The sequence below is a fragment of the Semicossyphus pulcher genome, unplaced genomic scaffold (assembly GCF_022749685.1).
Source record: "Semicossyphus pulcher isolate SPU_LCO1_2020_fin unplaced genomic scaffold, fSemPul1.0.p SCAF_1, whole genome shotgun sequence".
Taxonomy (NCBI): Eukaryota; Metazoa; Chordata; class Actinopteri; order Labriformes; family Labridae; genus Semicossyphus; species Semicossyphus pulcher.
In genome coordinates this window covers 30,950,392-30,969,793 of record NW_027211603.1, presented here as the reverse complement: position 1 = coordinate 30,969,793, position 19,402 = coordinate 30,950,392, and the positions used below count along the sequence as shown (strand labels likewise).

Sequence of the window (19,402 nt, the reverse complement as noted above, 5' to 3'; positions counted from 1 at the left end):
GCGGGAACGGAAACGCACGCTGTGATGATTTCTTCCTCCTTTTGCCCCCCTCCCTCCTTCCTCCCGTAAACACCGTGAGTGCTCACCACGCTCTCCTGTTATGTTTGTGTACATTATTTCCCAACCCCCAGGAGGCCCGGAGGAGGAGAGGAGGGAGAATTAAAAAGGGAGAGGAAGAGCTGAGGAGTGAAAATGTAGAGAAGACACTAAGAGGAACGCTGCTGAGAGGAAGACAGAGCAGGGACAGTGTGCGAGGCGAGAGCTGTGTTTTCACACCATTACTGCTTGTCGAGCGTTTTAGCACCCCGAGTAACTACGCCATGTCAAAAACAGTGATGTGCTGCTGCAGGAAAACATCTTTGTGGAACGTGAGCAGTGTGACCCACAGCGAGAGCGGGTGACCAGCAAACTATAAACACAACTCGAGGCTCGAACACGCTACAGCAGCTTGTGTTTGCTCGCTGGCATCAAAGTTTCTGTTTCTGCTTTTACATATTTTACCATAAATATTTCAAACTCATCACAAAATTTTTTTTGGTAGGGGTAGGAAGCAAAAAAAAAACTCCATCAGGATGAAATTTATTTTTGAGGTTTATACTTTCAATCTCGGTTTCCCTCCCTCCCATTAGCGGATTGGCTACTCAAGCGCTGTTTCCTATCAAGGGAACTGCAAAAGTCTGCACGAGCCAGAATGATGGAAATTACTTTTCTGGCTTCTTTTGGTGGCGCTCGTATAAGGCCAGGAGTGTATTTCAAATGTAATTGAGTTTGGTGCGTTCACAAAGGCAGAAATGGTGTGTTTGTGACCAAAACGATGCACATTATTTCGCTTTTTGATAAGATGCCAAACTTTGTTGCACAGCTACATCCTCTCGAAATTCATTTGGAACTCATTGGCACTGTCACATGATTGTTTTTTTTATACCCGCGTCCTTTAGACCTTCCAGTTCCCCCCCCTCTCTCCTCCCAAAGAGACTCCCAGGCCCCTCCATGTGGCTTTGATGTTATTAAATGAAAAGACCCAGGTTGCAGAGTGTTCTGGCACTCGACAGACGCGTTTGGGAAACAAACCAAATTGAATTTCTTTTACTGCCAGCCTAATGACAATGACGACCTCGCAGAGTAAATGCAAAGTTAAACTTAGAGATTATTCCTGATCCCGTGACGTCCTTTGTGTGTGTTTTACCCGCCCGTATACCCAGAGCGCAGGTCAGTAGGTTTGGCCGCTGCATTTCTGTGTATGTAAGCATTTTTGCCAGCATCTGGAGCGACTAAATGGATATTGGAAGCTGCTGCCGGAGCCCAAAGAATGTTGGACAACGGTTGAGATTGATGAGTGTTTGGGCGCTTTCCCTGTGACCCCACCGCATCTGGCAGGAACAAAGTCAGGCAGGTGTGACAGCCAGCATCCATCTACTAGTCAGCTGTAATAGGGAGGGGGCATTTGTACAGGGACACACACGCACCAGCACACACATGCACAGACGCACAAACACAGCCTGTGTTTTCTGTCACACACACAAGTCAGTGAGCGAGGCAAAGTATGCACACACTCACTCAGGCACACACACACACACACACAGACTCAGACAAAAAACAAAAAAGCTTTTCTGGCAAGCGTCTCTGTGTGTCTTTCCAGGAAGGAGTCGTTTTGCGATGCTGACTTCCTTCAAATGTCTGCGAGCTCTCATGTCTTATTACGGGAGACAAATGGCATGTCGCGCTAACGCCGCGTCCTCACTCGTTAGCTCCAAACACGACAACCATCACAGAGCATCTCACTAAACTGTGTCCTCCTCTGCTGGGTGAACATGTGAGAGAGTCAGACAGCACACATGCTGGGTTTTAAAGTGTAATCATAGATATATCAGGCTGATCTGCTGAATAATAGATACAAGCCTGTCAGTGTCTCTTCTGCTAAGACGGAGCTGCGTCTCTGACCAGAACTACACATGGATGTTTTTCTAGTCACATTCAAATAAAGCTTTATGTAAACAAACAATGAGATGATATTTATCCTTTTTTTTTAGAGATTTTTTTTTTGGCTTTTGCCTTTCTTATTTATAGGACAGCTGAAGAGAGACAGGAAATGAGCGGAGTAGAGAACTGGAGATGACATGCACCGAATGATCGGCAGACCGGGAGTCAAGCCTGCGATCAGTGCGTCGAGGACTGTGGCCTCTGTACATGGGAAGCCTGCTCTACCAACTGAGCCAAACCAGCACCCCGATGATATTTATCCGAAAGCGGATTCACAATGTTGTATATTACAAACTAAAACAACATATTTTTCAATTAGAACCAGCAGCATCCAGATAAGGATTCATATGTCTCCAGAACATTTAAAAATGAAGATGAATTGAACTGGGGGTTTTTTCTGCATGGTTCAAAGCCACATGTTGTTTCTGTGCAGAGATGTTGTTGCAGATTTCTTTAGAAAAGAATCAAATTAAGATCAGAAATCTAAAAAGAAACATGCAAATCAAACTAAAATAGCTGCCTGTCTAAATGTGATCACATAAAATGTGCTCGTGGAGGTTCAATAATTAAACAAACTGTGATAGGCAAACAAAAGCAACTCATTACATATACAACACACAAACGCAGCAGGTATAAAAGCACTAAACACACTTAGTCTCAGCCCAGAAGGGTCGACGGTGTCTTATTGATTGCTGTAAGTTAGTTAGTATTCTCAACGCCTCCTTTTTCCAATCTATCACTGAAGCATCTTCAGAAACTGCTACACCATCCAGCTTAGCTACTTAAACACACCGACGGGGAGTTCTTCAGACACATTGTGTCCTATGGTATGTCTGATTTGTTACTCATTTTGGGGTCAAGTGGACCAAGTTACTGGAAAAAAGAAAACCAGCTTCTGCTACAATGAACACCATAAAACGGGAGCAGGATCAATAGATAGTGTAATAAGGTGACTGAAGATGGCATTACCAAACTCATAAAGCAGTTTAAGTGTTAATTGGAGCTATAAATGTATTCTCTTTACTACTCTTACACCTAAGAATCTGTGTTATTCTTTTTATACATCAGCTATGATGTAATTCGGATAGACAAAAACACTCATAGGAGGAAGAACTCTTAAGACATCTTATCACCTCTGGTTTTTTATGTTACATGCTGGAGTAGTTGGTGTTGCAGAGGAAACCTCATGAATGGTAATTAAAGGATCACGCTTTCCAGATATTCAGACCGTGTTGCATGTGGGACGTCCACGGTTGGCTGTGGTTGTAACTCTTGATTTTCCTCACTGACGGTCGCTTTCCTTTTTAGACTGTTTGCCTTCATCTGAGCGTCCAGTTTGTTTCTTTTTCTTTGGATTTTCACTTATTTTTGAAGTTGTTTCTGTAGTCATCGATCTTTTCTTTGTTTGTTCAGCCATAGTAGATTACTGTTTACTCGCTACACTTGCAGAGATCGGAAAAGCAGCCGCGTAGCTCCGCCTACCCTCTCTGGCAGACCAACCACTGCTGGCTGATGGAAAACGTGTCACTAACTGGGCGCCGCTTGAGATTTTCTCAGACACCCAGCCCATAATGCTGTGAATGCAAAGGCTTTCATCAGTGGGCCATAGGCTCAATCACCATTGTGTTACCTCAGCATGTGGTTCGTCGCTTCGCCTGACTGTCCCGTTGATGCTGCCACAGGTCGCTCAGGCCTTAAAAATGACAAAGTTGTCTATCGTGTTCCTCGTTTGCTTGTGCAGATCATAAAGAGGCATCAGTATTAATTTCAGTCTGTTTCATAACCAGCTAAAAAATGCTCACAGGAGCTTTGAATACCTGCTCTGCATATATAGATACATGTAGGCTCACAAATGCACCCGTTCCAAAAGAGGCCGAAAATAACTCGGGATGTGACATTTAAGGAGCAGGGCCTGATGCAGTCATGCAGGGTCTCTTTGCGGTAAAAGCATCTCTCAGCTGGGTGGTCTATGCCACCATTGTTAGAGTGCCTTACTGCGTCAAGCCCCAGGGTACGACAGCCCCCACCCCCCCTCCCCATCATACACTCACCAACTCCCACCATCCCCGTCACAGCTCCCCTCCCGTCGCTGGCATGGAAAATCCCCCATGAGCCTCTGCTCTGATGTAAATCACAGGTAGGGGAAATGTGAGCCTGGCTGATGCACCGGCACTGTGCCGTGAAATCTCTGTTGACATTACCGACGGGCGATTCCAGAAAAAGACACAGAGCGAGAGCCGGAGAGGAAGAAGAGAGTGATAAAGAGGGAAAGGGAGCGAAAGAGAGAGAGATGCGAGGAGACGTGTGCATTTCAGGGACTCACTTTTGACTTTCTTACGGTTTTTGGCTCACCGTCTTGTCTTCATCTCCGCGATGATGGACTGAACTCAGTGGGCTGTGAGCTTTCATCCCCAGTCTTTCATTCAGTTTTGGCAGGTTTAATGATTTTCTCCTCCTCTCTTTTATATGCAGAAAGAGAAACTACCTGTTTGGTTTTAGAAAAGCACCTTTAATTCTGGATCTTACAGCTCTAATACCCTCGAGGCCTAACCTGTTTTTTTTACTCTTCTTTAGGTAACCTTTTAACAGACAAAGATTGATTTTTTCCTGCTCTGGTAGCTTTGTTGTGTTAGGAGTAAGAAAGATGAAGATCACTTGGAAATGAAGTGAAGGTAACAAGGGAATCAGGGAAATGGGTTATGAGAGGCAATTTCCAGGCCCACTCCCTCTCACCACGCTCTGAAAAGAAGAGTAAATGACTTTTAGTTTAGTGTGTGAAAATATTTAGTTGTACTTCATCTCGAGTGCTGCATTCCAGGAGGGCTTTGGTATCTTTCCTCCTGCTGCGTCTTGGTTTGCGTGGTGCATTGGGATGTAAAACTTGGCCTTGTTTAGCCAAAGGATATGATTATGTAAGGGAGAGAGGACTTGGATATTTGTCTAATGTGGCGGAGGGAGGCTGGGGGATTTTGTCTCTGGTAATGCACTCCATGTTTCGCCCGTGTGGGGTGAAGGAAGGGATAACAGGAACATGTCATCACTGTCCGCTGTACTCTGTCTCCCCTCTCTCGTCTTCTTCTTCTCCCCTTTGCTCCTTTGTGTCTCCTCTCTCTCTCTCCACTCCCACCGTCTGCGGCTCCGTGCTGCAGACTCAGTGTGAAACACGTATAGTGGCATCATGACACACAGGAGGAGTGCTTGTGCTTGTAGCTGCCGTCCACTCCAAGGTGATGTGACATCTTAAAGCGATGCTTCGCGCAATTGCACATTCACTCAGACAAGCGTGTTGACGTCGCTGCCGAGCCAAAAGGACCCCCCCCCTGCCCTGCCCCCCGCCTCTCCTTACCAGTCTGAAGCCGGCTGCCAAGTGCTTCCGTGAAGAGGACGGCTTAATTGTTTCTGCCACAGCCATGCTTCTTCTTCATTTTTCTCTCTTTCCTTCCTAATCCCAGGGACGGGAAAATGGAGCTGTTATTTGCATGTCTAATGATACTCGATATCACAGGCCTCTCAAAGGAGAAGGCACAGATGATTATTAATATAGCCAATGAAGCCCTCATTTATGCTGCCTTTTGTTCTTCGTCCTGAGCAAATACTTCTTCCGATACCTGACTAATAAAGACGTATCCTACAGAGAGATACGTTGGCTTTGAAAGTGGAAAAAACTACAGCAGATACATTCAAAGCCTTCGCCCCTCTTTGTTACGCTGGAATAAGCTACTTATGTAAAATATAACGTAATATTGATCCTGCTGGAGATGAGAATTAGTTCTGTAATTCTTATATGTTTTACAAATACATGTCACAATGCTTTTGTTTTGGCAGGATTGGTTTCTTTTCCTCCGTGATGGAGCAGATTTTGTCTGTCCCAAAGGTTTGACGCATCACCTGCGTTCATTGCACATTAACAATTGATATAAAAACACCATAGCCTGAAGAGCCATCCTAAGAAAGGGCCGACAGTACAGACTTGCTATAAGACAAACAAAAGTGCTTAGCAGAAGCTGCCAAGGCCCATTACTCAAGTCCCCGTACAGAAAACTTACTGTACAGCTGCAGGAATATTCCACCCCAGCAATGCACCTCCTCCCCAGCAGTGGCAGTTGCCATTGAAAGTGGCTAATTTGCACGGCTGCTCAGGTTGAGAACAATGACTCTGACAGCTTGAACAGGCACTGTGGAGTACATCTGCATTTTTCTACAGGAATAAGCCCCAAAGAATGGCTCCAGCACTGCATGTCTTCCAATTATGGAAATTGTGCACGTCTATATATACTATATGGGAAGCCCTTCTTCAACATGCTGTTTGTAATGCAAAGAAAATCAGAATTAGCACTCGTGTCCCCTGCAGGTTTCTGTCTTTATATTATCTTTTTTTCCCTTTACTATTATTTAAGTTTAATTCAACCCATATTCACTGTAGATGACACCTTTCACAGTCTGACGTAATCAAAGTGTGCACCAGATTTAACATGAAACGTGTTCTCACAGTTTGTAAAGAGAAAAAGTACATTCATTCATGTACATAACATTTTTTTGGCACTCGCACCCTAAATTAATATTTCCACTTTCTGTTCCCGACAATAGTTAGGGTGGAAGTGTACTTTTTACTCGGCTATATTTGTAGTTTGATAATACATGACAAATAATACAAATTGTGCTTGAAAGCTAATAATAACCTTGTTAAAGCTAAAACATTATTTCTATTAATCAAAGCTCCTTAACAGCACAGGAATTAGTTAAATGTTCTTATTTAAAAAAAAAGGTTTGATCATCTTTTTACTTTTGATACATTAGGAGGATGTTGATAAAATCTCTGTGCTTTAATTTACGAGAAATGTAGAAAGCAGCACTTTTATGTGGCGCAGCAGTGCTGCTTCTGGAGACTGAACTGAAAGAAAACATTAACTTTGTGTTTGAAAAACCTTCTGCAGCCTCGTTATTTCAGATTTCTTTGAACCAGCCTCTTATCTTTGAAAACAACTGCTACTCCCTCCCCACCACATGTCAATATAAACGTTTAACTTACTTGTCTCCTGCAATTTAAACCTTAAAGACATAAAATGCTCTGCTTGAAATAATAAATTGTGTCTGATATGTTTTGTCTGCTAAATAAGTCATTTTGTAAGTATGTAAATAAGTAATTAATTACCTTGTAAAAATCCTCCCAAGACATCTCCTCCTTCTCCCTCATTAAAAATTCATGCATAGTCCCCGCCCACTATGCACATTTTCAACCGCCCCCTCCATCGCGACAACAAAACAGGCCTCTGCCGTCGTTTAGTGGCAACTTGTTGAAACTTAGCTAGCTTGAAATGTAGTAATTAGTAGTAGTAACGTTAATGTTAGTAGTCAGTAGTGAATTTGCAAAAACTCCGATGACGGTTACAGCTGGCTCGTGCATTGCCAAAGTGGTTGCCATAGGTTACACATAATGATATGCATAGCGTCACCCCGTCCATTAACGGGATTGGCTCCTTAGGTTTGTGACATCTCAAACCTGCCGATCTGAAAACGTGTTGTTCAGCCTGTCCTTGGTACACTGCAGTTTAAAAGCAGGCAGGCCCAGCCATGGAGATGACTGCTGATGTTGTCCCTGATATGTCTTGTAGCACATGAAGAAAACCACATGGAGATGTTTACAAGGTCAAACATTTGAGTTTCACTGGAGGGGGGCTTTAATATCTTAAAGAGTATTTTAATATGCAGCCATGTAAACACTGACAAAGCTCTGATAGGGCCCCTGCATGTAGAAAGGTAACATAGAACATGTGAGAGGTGCCTTTACAACTATTATAACTTTTTATTTAACTATAGACTCATTGCCAAAAAATTTAAACATACCTTAGGAGCAGAAAAATAACATCCACCTACCAAACCTACATTTCCTTCAATCGTACACATTCTCCGTCTACACTGGCCGGACTCGTTACTTTCCCGAACACGCGCTGCAGCATCTCCATGATTTCACCAGTCTGCATGTGTTGCTTGTGACAGTTAACAAGATCACAGGATCACATGTTTGACAGATGAGTTTGTGATGCTTATATCTGCATCAACACTCATTTACTCACTGCTTAAACTATGAGCACAAGAAAAAAAGAGCCTGCGAGAGAGTGAAAAGAAAGAGAGGGGGAGGCAGGAAGGGAGGAGAAGGAGGGAGGGGGGGGGAGTAAAATGTTGAAATATGAATTACAAACCCGAGCGGCACCATCTGGACCGAGAAAACACACATCATAGTGGAGAGCCGGCACATTGAATTAGACTTGCTACGGGATCCATCTGCACCTCGTGAAATCAATCTCATTCCTTGATTTGATTAGGTCAGACGCGCAGAAGAAAGAGAAAACTGTTGTGCTCCTTGATTAAGCTTGTTTTGTTTCGCACACCTCCACATGCGCCCACCTCCAGCATGCTGAGTATACCGATGAGTTTTGGGCCCACAGGTAGGGTAATGACAGTAGTCGAGGTTAATGCTAAAAAATCTCCCTCTATTTAACACTCAGCGTGAGCGCCTCAGCCCCCGTAGCTTAGCTCATTTACACTTTTTCACGGCTCTGTCTCTTTATTGTTTAGAGCTTTTCTTTTTTTGTTTGTTTTGCTCGCTCAAATTACAGATTCCCTTGCAGCCTTAATTCTGAGCTTTTCAGAGGACACATGTGGAGCTGCCGTGATTTGGACGTACGCTCTAAAACCAGAAGTCGTGCTTGTTATTTACCTTTATTTTCCGGCGTTGAGGGCCGCACCGGGCACACACCATTGAACAGACTGATTGTCTAATGCTCCCTTGTTGTAACAACAGCATGTAATGAGCAGGCGGTGCAAATCCATACTGAACATTGCTTGCATACAATAGGTCATTCTTGAAGTGAGAGCTGCTGTAGCCGGCAGCCAGGATGCATTATGCGGAATTGTTTTTATTTCCTTGTTTTCCATTCTCTCTCGGCGATGACACCGTACCCTGCTATGATTAAAATGCATCCTCCCATGCATCCGCACGCACAAACAAAAGGCTTTCATGGGTGGCTAAATCTAATTGCGTTGCTTTCTTGTACTAAAGGTAGCTGCTTTGACTTTAACTTATTCTACACAAGTAATAACGCCCCTGGCAAGTGAATGCAACCCATGTGCCATTGCTCAAAGTGTAGCGATGGACACGGAACACATTAGCCGTGATTGACCTTGGTGCGGATTGGACACAAATCCTGCACAAATTGTCTTTTTTGTTGTTTGTCTCATTAATTCATGATTGTCTGAGAGGAAAATAAAACACAATGGAAGCAGAAGAAGAAAGCTTGCCGATGATGCAGCTCTCTGTTCGATAAAAGTAGCATAAAATAGCCGTGTGGAGAACGTTTAACAGTGAGAGTCTCTGTACTGATTGTAATTGCTATGCCTTTTCTAAGTGGACCTGGCTTCAATTACAAAGCGTCACCTAAGCGTGGATGCGGGTCATGACACCATCTCCTCTCCATTGTCTCAATAATGGAAGAGTGTCTGCCATGATAACAAATGAACAGGAAAACATGCAAGGTACTCTTCTCCCCGTTTTGGCCTCTGTGAATGCCGCATTTGACCTCTCAGAAGAGCGATATTGATTATTTTTATATTGCATCAGAAGCCCACACTTCCCAGTGGCTTTATTTCCTTTGTGGCCTCTGCAAGAAAACAACAAAAGATGACCCGGCACTTGAAGAGTTTAAGTCTGCAAGAAGCCTTTCAAATTTGAGGCCACAATCTTTCTGAATGAAACTTTTCATTTCCAATGTTCCAGCAGCGTTGACGCTCACTATACGGTTTCCTCCAATAAAGTCTGTTGTGGCTCACACCAGAAGGGAACTTTTCTGTCCAATTTGATAAAACGCTATGTGCCATGAGACAGACTGGAGGGAAAATGTTCCCAAGAATAGCTAAGTGTATCATATATCATGCATTGCACCATCTGTTCGCTACATTCAAAATGTTATTGCAATATTTAGAATTAGAGATTATTCATGTAGGTGTAATTAACAGAGTCGGAAATCCAACAAATGGGAGGAAGCTACGATTAATTTGCAGACATGTTTGAACAGAATCTATCTGGAGTAACTATTTAGGCTACAGTAGCCCGCGGCGGTGCAGATGGAAAAAATGGAGGCTCTAATTTTACCAGTTTTGGCAATGAATTAGCCTCTGTTGATCCCTCACTGCAGTGTGAAGCCTCTTTATGGATTCTTTGGATTCTTCCAGTGAGGCTGGGTCACATTGACCAGCTGAGGAGAACTGGGCCATAATAATTGACTGGACTAAATAGAAAAAGGTTAACATCTGGCTGTTACAAAAGGTGCTATGTAAACCAGCCCACGCCGCAGATGGCCTCTGGCTTTCCATACATTTTACATAACAACATGCAATCTACTACATATTTAACGTGACATTTTCCCCACAGTGTGATCTCCTGGTCTGGACGCGCAGCTTCGGTTAGACAAGCCCGCCATCGTCTCCACGTCAGGACCGCACCAAACATGACATTTAAAGTCAACACAGCGATGCATTATACAGCACATTTTCATGCTGCACTACAGCTGTGCCAGTCAGCATGAAATAACATCAACTGCCAAATTATTACTAGCGATATTATACAGTAGATAACAGTTGTGGAAACTGTTTATTTAAACCTAAATGAAAATGTACATTTTAAAATATATTATATCGTTAAAGATGAATTAACCTTTTTGGCTTTAAGGCAAGGCAAGTGTATTCATAGAGAACCCTTCATACATAAAGAAATTCAAAGTGATTTACACAATTAAAACAGGGGATTAAGAACATTAAAAGAAATACAAAAAATATATATATTAAGATATAAGTTCAGGTCCAAACCCTATTAGTCGTGTTCCCTAGAACACTTTTTATCTTGAACAAGTACATACTCTGAAGTTAGGACTCCTCACATGTTTCGCATGTGTATGAGACATACAGACGTTTTCCCTCCAAACGTCTCAGGTTGTTTCTTTTAAAAAGGCACTAAATTATATCCCAAAAAGAGGCAAAGATGAAACTAAATCCTATAGTTCATGAAAATAATATTTTATTATTTATTATTAAATAATGTTTTCTTTCCAATCCTATGAAAGATCTCATGACCTCTTGGAGTTAGCTAGTGACCCTTTGGAAGGCCAGGATCCCCAGCGGGCCTGAACCACTCAACTGTGTACACACAACTGTCAAAGTTGCAATAGTATAATGCTAATTACAGTGTTACAGCAGTATTAATACATGCAGTCTGATCAACCTGAACTCCAAAAATCAGACAATAATACGTTGCGTCTCTTCAGTACGAGCATGTGTGACCCCCATGTGTGTTTATCTCTTGACTGGCTAAACAACAATAATATTTTTTCCTTTGGGGTTAGGTTTTAGTTTGTGGGCCATGTGCATTTTGTGTAATCTGGGGTAATATGGTTAGGTTTACATCTACGGACTAGACTCGACTGAGGGGCAGATTTAATGACAGCAACCAACCAGTCGTTATTACAAGAACCTGACAGCTTGTTCTGTCAAACAAATGCTGACACTGTGGTGAAGACATAAAGTGGAACTCCTGTTTGATACAAAGTAGCCTTATACAGTGAAATAGACACCCATTCCCCTTTTACAGAACCCATTTATGTGGAAAAGGCTGCATACACTTCATGTAAAAAAAAATACAACAACAAAATCTAGTCCAGGACTGTTTACTCAACATCAGCAGAAGAAAAAGAATGCCTGACCCTCACTGAGGACTGACTGAGGTAGTATTTGGAGCAGGCAGTCAGACGTACTGTGTGCAGTCTGTTCCAGCAGACGCAACCTGACAAGCTGCATCACAGTGACAGCATCTCCTCCCTCCAGCTCCTTGCTCCTGTCTTCCTCTCCTTCTCCGGTCCTACTGGTACATACAGAGGAGGAGCACATGTCCTATCTATCATTTGCCCTGGCGAGGAGCAAAATCATTAGTTCCCTCTGTAGGCCTTCACTTAAATATGTGGCACCCAGGCCCAAGGCGGGAGGTGGGAGGGGGATCTGTAGAACTTCCTCATTAGGACACAGTGATTGTTCAAGTGATTGCCGTAAAAGCTCATCTTGAGCAGGGACTGACATATTTCCTCCTCCGCTGACAGGAGAAGCAGTCCCAAGCAGCCCCTGATTGGGAGTTGTGCTTGGCAAACGGAGGTGTGCACGTGTTAGAGCGTGTACGTGTGTGCGCGTGTGTATGTGTGCGCACAGCAGGGTGTCTTCAGTCAACCAGTGCTTCCTTTATCATTTGAACTGCAGCTTCTAAATATACGGAAGTCTGTCTTTTCAGCAGCCAGGATACAGCAGCCAAGAAAACAGTATATTAACTTTGCCAGTGTGTTCACACAGCTGCACTCCCTGATGACGCCGTTATGATGAATTCTGTTTCATGCAATAATGCAATCACGCTGTTTACTTTGGTTACACGTACAATGAGCTACACATGATCAGAAAGTCAAAAGGTTGTCTTAGACACCCTGCGCTCAGTCCGCTGTGTTTGTGTGTGGTGATTTAAGTCTTCTTTACAGTACATTTGATCCTTTATGTGCTTGTTTCCTTGATGTCACAGTCCATGTCAGGCCATGCTGCCCAGGCGACCCCCCCCCCCCCCAGTCAGTAATTGTACTCTTTGATGGTCGTTTGTGCACTCCAGTGTGAAGGCTGTGTGAGAAGTGGGCGAGCGGGCGTTTAGAGGAGACATCAGTGTTGAGACCTGCAGCTGCTTACAGCCAGCTCAGCTCAACTTTCAGGGAACGCAGAGTTTAAGTGGCAGTCTCCGGCAAACTGATGATTGCTTGCCTGACTTATTTTTTTCAATAGAAAGCACACAGTGTGCCCTTTCATGTGAAGTAGAGAAATTATTCATCCACCTGCAACTTTTGTTAACGTGTCAGCCTGAATGCTCCGTGGCCTGTGCTGCTCAGACAGCTTTTCAGAGTGGTAACTTAATTAAAATGTTAAATGTTACAAATGTCCACCAGAGGAGGAAACAGTGCCCTTACGAGATATTCAAGGCACTGAAGTTATGTGGCAGATATGCTTCGGTGTTGTTTTCAATTATGTGACCCTGTGATAATGTCCTTTTTGTGGTTGTTTTTTTCTTATTTCTCTGCACAGCGCACACACATTATACAAGCACTACATCGGAATGACCAAAGCCATGGCCTGTGGTTTTCATGAGCTGTGAAATAAAAACCGTGGTTTACAAAGCACCGCATCGTCTCCTGTGTGTCTCTATGAACCAGGAAGAGCTCTCAGATATCTGGCACAAATATTTTAGTTGTTCCAAAGTGCCTGAAGCTCTGAGAGCTCCTGAATAACCTTCGTTTTTAATCATTCATCATTTATTTCTTGTTTTCGATTTTATTCACTTTATTCACTTTAAGCATTTCTCTTTTAGGTGTGCATTAATGTCCACTTACACTGTCTTGGTATCAGCTTGACACCTTTAAAGACCAGCTCCAGTCATGTTTTAAGGTATATAAAATGCTCTGCTTGAAATAATAAATTGTGTCTGATATGTTTTTTTCTGCAAAATACGTTTAATTACCCTGTAAAAATCCTCCCAAGGCATCTCCTCCTTCTCCCTCATTAAAAATTCCTGACTCTGCATAGGCCCCGCCCACTATGCACATTTCCAACAGCCCCTCAAGGCACGTCTCTGCCATCGTTTAGTGATTAGCAGTCAGTAGTGAGTTTCTGAAAATTACGATGACGTTCACATGAAGAACACCACATGGAGATGTTTACAAGGTTAAACACTTGAGTTTCACTGAATCAAATGAATTGATTGATTAACAGTCGAAGGTTGTAAGTGAACTTCAAATTAACAACCCATTTCGTTTTGTTATTATTATCTGAAGGGCCTTTTTATGACTCTCTATGGTTGTTGAAAATAGAGGAAAGACAGGAAACGATGGAAGACAAACAAGCAAATAAGGGATGCTGCGCTCTCTGGTTAGCACCTCAGCATGACGTCCAACATGGCCCGCAAGGTTGGAATATTTTTCCATAGATTCGTGGTTTGTGAGGCCAAGAAATAATAAAAACTTTATTTGTATAGCACGTTTTGAAGACAAAGCGAGGTAAAGACATATCAGTCGGAGATAAAAATATGTTGGCTAAAATCATACATCAGATCATAAGATTACATGAAAGCCTGTGTATAGAAGTGTGTTTGAAGAAGAGATTTAAACTGATTGTGCTAGCTTAATGTCCTCTGAAAGTAGAAAGAATCTCCTTCCTCTGCAAATATAAAAATGTTATAATGCCAAATATTCGGCAAAACCAAACCTTAGTTATATTCCTATTTTAAAAGTGCATGCTAATTTATTAATACGTACATGCATGTATTGAGTGATGCAACTCAATTAACGTTCATTCTTGACCTTGTAATCAGCAGTTGGTAAAACAATACCAAGCTCTTTGTCCTTTCTTGTTCTGCTTTTGACCATGTCACATGGTCCTCATCAGGAGACTGAGTTTGCACGGTTGCCATAGAGCTGTAGGTGATCGAAGTTTTCCCACATGGACCAAAAAGTTGAACTTGGCAGATCATTTTGACCTTGAGCAGCTTCAGGTCTGGAACACATTTCTACCTATTCCTACAATATTGTGCATATATTTGTACTTGGGTGACCTCATCTGACGGCATGAGTGCCAAGTGAGGAATCCGAGTGTCAGTGCCAAGAACACCAGGCTTAAATCGTTGATCCGTTGCTAAATTTATGTGTGATATATGGCACAATAAAAACCTATATGCACGCTTAAACAGTCAATCTGACCCCCTCTGAGGGAAACATGCAGTCATACAGAGCCGCAGGCATAACGTTACACGCAGGAAGTCACACGTAGGATAAAAAAACAATGACAGACCATCATTAATTTGAGCTCATTTAAAGAGTTTCTCAGTGTGCAGGATGTTGCGAGGCATTTGTGTTAATGAGCTACATCATTCATGTGAAATGATGGCACAATTAGGAAAATAAAAGTGCAAGGTGTGACAATTTAAGTGAATGTGCTTTGTCAGTGTCTGCAAACAACACCTCTGAGACAGTATATGCATAAAAGCCGGCTTATAAAAACATTGCGGGGGGTTTGGAGGTCGGGATTTTCACCGGCAGATTTTTACCTTGCTGTTCTGCACCCTGCCTTGCTCCCACAGGAATCTCTGCTGAAACTCTGTGGCAGGAAATGAAATTAAAGCTGCTGAATACAGATGTTTTGATGCATGCCCTCGCTCGGTTTTGTGCGCGCGTGTGCATGTATGTGTGTGTTTTTGAGATGCATGCACATTAACAAAAATCCAAACTGAAAAGGAGCGGGCTGCCAGCCGTGTCACAGCAGCTCTGAACATCGTTGGATTTGCACATGTTCTCCTCGGTGCCTCCCTCCTCCCATCTGAAAGTCACTCACCTTGGGGATCAGGAGGCTTATATGAAAGGTGACTTACAGTAAAAGAAGTGCTCTCTCTGTTTACGCGAATAAAAGCAAAGTTCTTTGCTTCCCTCATGTCAAAGCCCGGGTGTTTCTCTTGTTCTCTGACCTCCTTCTTTCCGCACCGTTGTATCTCCTGCCCTTCCAATTTACCTTTTTAAGTTGAAACAGCAGAAGGCTTAGCCCGCTCTTCTGTCCACAGATGTTTCAACAGCCTTATGTAGCATTGTCAGACTCATTAGTTATACTCAGCCCATGCGGCGAGCGGGAGCCGACCACTCAGCCTAGCACGTAATGCAGCTTTAGTGAACTAATGAAACTGTAATTACAAAAATAATGAGGAGCATGCAGGATCGTCCAGTAACTTTGGGGCTAGTTATTTGTGAGCATGAATCATCATGTGCAGAGTTTCCTATTTAATATTTTATGGATTTGGATGCTTTTCTGTTCTCGCCATGTTATGGGATGCACTTCTAGGTTCTTCAGACAGTAGGGAGCAATATCCCCCACAATGTGTGCTTGTATGATGTATTTGCCATGTATAACGAGGAACAATGTAGGCTAAGGTCCATTTCCTGGGCTACGTATAAAGTTATTGTCCCCAGTGGGCCTCATTTAGCAAAGTGTAGGCTATGTTGAGCCGCATTTAGTATCTCTTTTGCCGCAAAGCACAGCAACAAAACCCACACCTTAAAATTGTACTGTACACTTATCTGCATTTACACTGCGAGAGCATCTAGAATCTGCTGAGCATATCATCTTACATTCAATATAAACCCTCGTCTGTTTACTCAGTGGGATTAAACTTGATTCTTTTCCTCTTGATTGCAGCTACACACAGACTTAGATGTGGGCAGCAAGAACATCAAGTACGTCCTAGCGGGTGAGGGGGCCGGCACCATCTTCGCCATCAACGAGTTAACAGGCGACATCCACGCCATGAAGAGGCTGGACCGTGAGGAGAAAGCAGAATACACACTAACAGCCCAGGTCGTTAACGCCGACACAGACGAGCCCTTGGAGCCGCCGTCCGAGTTCATCATCAAAGTCCAGGACATTAACGACAATCCTCCACAGTTCATTGAAGGCCCATACCGAGCCTCTGTTCCAGAAATGTCTTCTGTGGGTGAGTCACAACAAACAGACTTCCTCTCTGCTCTCTGCCGCACACAGCAGCCTCATCAGTGTGTGAGATTCCAGAGACGGCTGATCTCTAATGGGCTATTGCATAAAATAATGACTGAATAAGAACCAGAGGAAATGAGTATGCCTATTTACATGCTTGCTTGCTATGAGTATCTTGGCAAATGAAAACACAAAAATGATTAATCAAATCAAATCACTGGAACTTCACCCCATAGCTCAGCGCTGAAACCAAACAACTGATGTGAGCGTCAGCACACACTCAGGCCGCTCAGACTGAAGGAGTTTCTGGCTGACTTACACCCAATCTGCTCCTCCTGACAATCGGACAAAGGATCAGGTCTTGGCCCTTGGTTGGTCCTGATCTCAAATCCTCATTGGCTATATCAAACATCTTTGATACTTAGGAATTACATTTGAGATGGGTATGTCAGAACTTCTCAAGTGGTAGAACAGAAGCCAATGAGAAAGAGAGGGAGGAAAGGAGACAGAGCCACTAACAATGTTTCTAAGCAGACCTAAGACTCATGTTAGCTACAGGTACAGGTACAACCTCACCTCCAGTTCTTGCTGAAGAACAGACAACCCAAGTTGACCTCCTGAATAAATGTATTTTCTCATCCAGACTTTTTCACCGTGTTATCACATGTATTGATACAAGATCATGTGATGTGGAACATTCTCACTGTAGCACACACATTTATTGTGATAATAGCTGTGTCCCAATCCAGGGGCTGCATCCTTTGAAGGCCTTATCTGAAGGCCGATTGTGTCACAGTGGAGCGTCGAAGGCTGTCCCAATTTCGAAGGCTCCTTCAGATGCGGCCGACAAATGCGTACTTCTTTTCCCGGGCCGCCAAGGATCCATCAGGTGCATCCTTCATGGCCCAACATATCCCAAGATGCATAGCGCGCCAATTCAAACAAGATGGCGGACTCTTACGCAGCCGAGGAATACACTTTAAATGTTCAACTCAGTCGGATAGCTAGAGATACACATGCTAGAGATAAACGAAAAGGCCCTTGAAACAAATTATCTTTAAAACAATAGGTTAGCTTCCTTGAGCCCACTAGTGGTAGCCCACTAGCTACCTGTTGCTAGGCGACAGGAGTGGCGTTTCATGACGCAAGGGTAAGGGCGGGAACAGCCGGTGACGCAAACAGGAGATCCTCCGTAGACCAGACGGTCTCATTTCAGTTCAGCTTTAACGGTCTATGCAAGCTATGAAGGATGCATCCTCCGTAGACCACCTCTTTCGAAGGCTGCAGCCCCTGGATTGGGACACAGCTACTGTCCTGTAATGAGTGATGCACTATAGTTTTATTATATCTTGTAGTATGTGCATGTTGTAGATTAGAGAGAGGAGAATCTGAGAAGTTTCTCCTTCTTGATCCAACCTGATTTTTCAATTGATCAGGGTTTCAAAGATCCAAAACTCGATCCAGAAAGTCTTGAATTGTAAACAACTCCCCACACGAGGAAAGCATTACATTTACCATACTTATACTCTTTTAGTTGAATAAAAAAGCAGCATGAGCACGTTTTAGACATGCTACAGCAGCATCAGCATATGTAGATACAGCTCTCTCGCCCTCTTGGCAAGCATTAAAAAAATGCTACGCTCCACTTTGTACAGGTCAAAGGCCAAGCTATTTAATGGTGAGAAGCATTTGGGAATATGTGGGTTTTTCATTGCATTCTTTTACATTTTCATGTGTGCGATCGGTTATGTGATATAAACTGGTGATCACTACGATCAAATATTTATGCTCAGATTGGAAAGCTCGGCATATATTATTTTATAGACGGCTCAAACGCTGGGAAAGAAACCTGGAGAAGGCGCTCCTGTGGACTGCTTGAGAGACATTTAGAATCGCTAATTTCTCCTTTTTTCTTCATGACACACATTGTAGAGAAGTCTAAATATGGATGGTTTTTACTTAAGATTTGAATGGTTTAGTATAATCATAGGGGAAGCAGAAGAAGCTGAATAAAAAGCATAACTTATTTGCATTTACACTCACAGACTGTTAGCACCTCACTGCCACTTAGCCTGACAACACTGACTGATGCTAATTGCCACAAGCTACCATTCTTCCATTCCCTCAGACTGGTACACAAACCCCTGCAAACACTTTCTGTTCACTCTATGCTAATATATTCATATATTCACATTCTTATTCCATCCATGCATTTAAATGACCGCCGCGCGATGATCACATAATTCAAATGTATTGCTCATCTAGGTTTGGCAGAAGAATGTATGTGGATCCGCGCTTTCTCGTCAGGGGGCCTCACGGCTGACCTCAGAGCAGTGGGAGTCTTGTCGAAAATGTTTCTATCAGTGGCAGGAAGGAGATCAGAGTGTGTCTTTATGCCTTTTTGACATTGGACGAGTTCAGCGGGGTGCTGAGGCCTGTTGTTGGGCGGTTTGCGCTTGTTACTGTGTTTTCCTCATCGCACTTCCTCTTGTTACCTGTCATGAAGCTGACATAACATGCTAGGGCAGATGGTGTTAGGTAGGTAATGGATTCTGTTTGGTGAGTCCCATCTGTAGGTTGCAGCTTTAGCTTGTGATGTTACGCTGATTTAACTTCAGATTCTCCAGATCATTTGTGCTGATTTGTAATTGCTGCTGCGGCTGCTGGAAACAGGAACAAAACACAGTGCATAAAGAATCCATGTAAACACGGAAAAACAGTGAACTCTTGTTGTCTGAACTCTGCAACTCGATGCCTGCTGCTCATTGTTTTGGATCTCAGTTGAAATGTTCTGCAGCTCTCTGAGGGTTTTGTCAGAGCAGTG

The 19,402-nt window shown here is 43.2% G+C and overlaps 1 protein-coding gene across 3 annotated transcripts in view; it reads left to right on the top strand.

The window, feature by feature from the left end:
* The window catches only part of cdh8 (cadherin 8), a 104,274-nt gene that overhangs the window by 20,431 nt on the left and 64,441 nt on the right, over positions 1–19,402 (top strand). For all 3 annotated transcript variants that reach the window (XM_069674278.1, XM_069674197.1, XM_069674350.1), the window contains exon 2: positions 16,285–16,579. In XM_069674278.1, the coding sequence (XP_069530379.1) occupies positions 16,285–16,579 (295 nt within the window). The remainder of the gene's footprint in view (positions 1–16,284; positions 16,580–19,402) is intronic.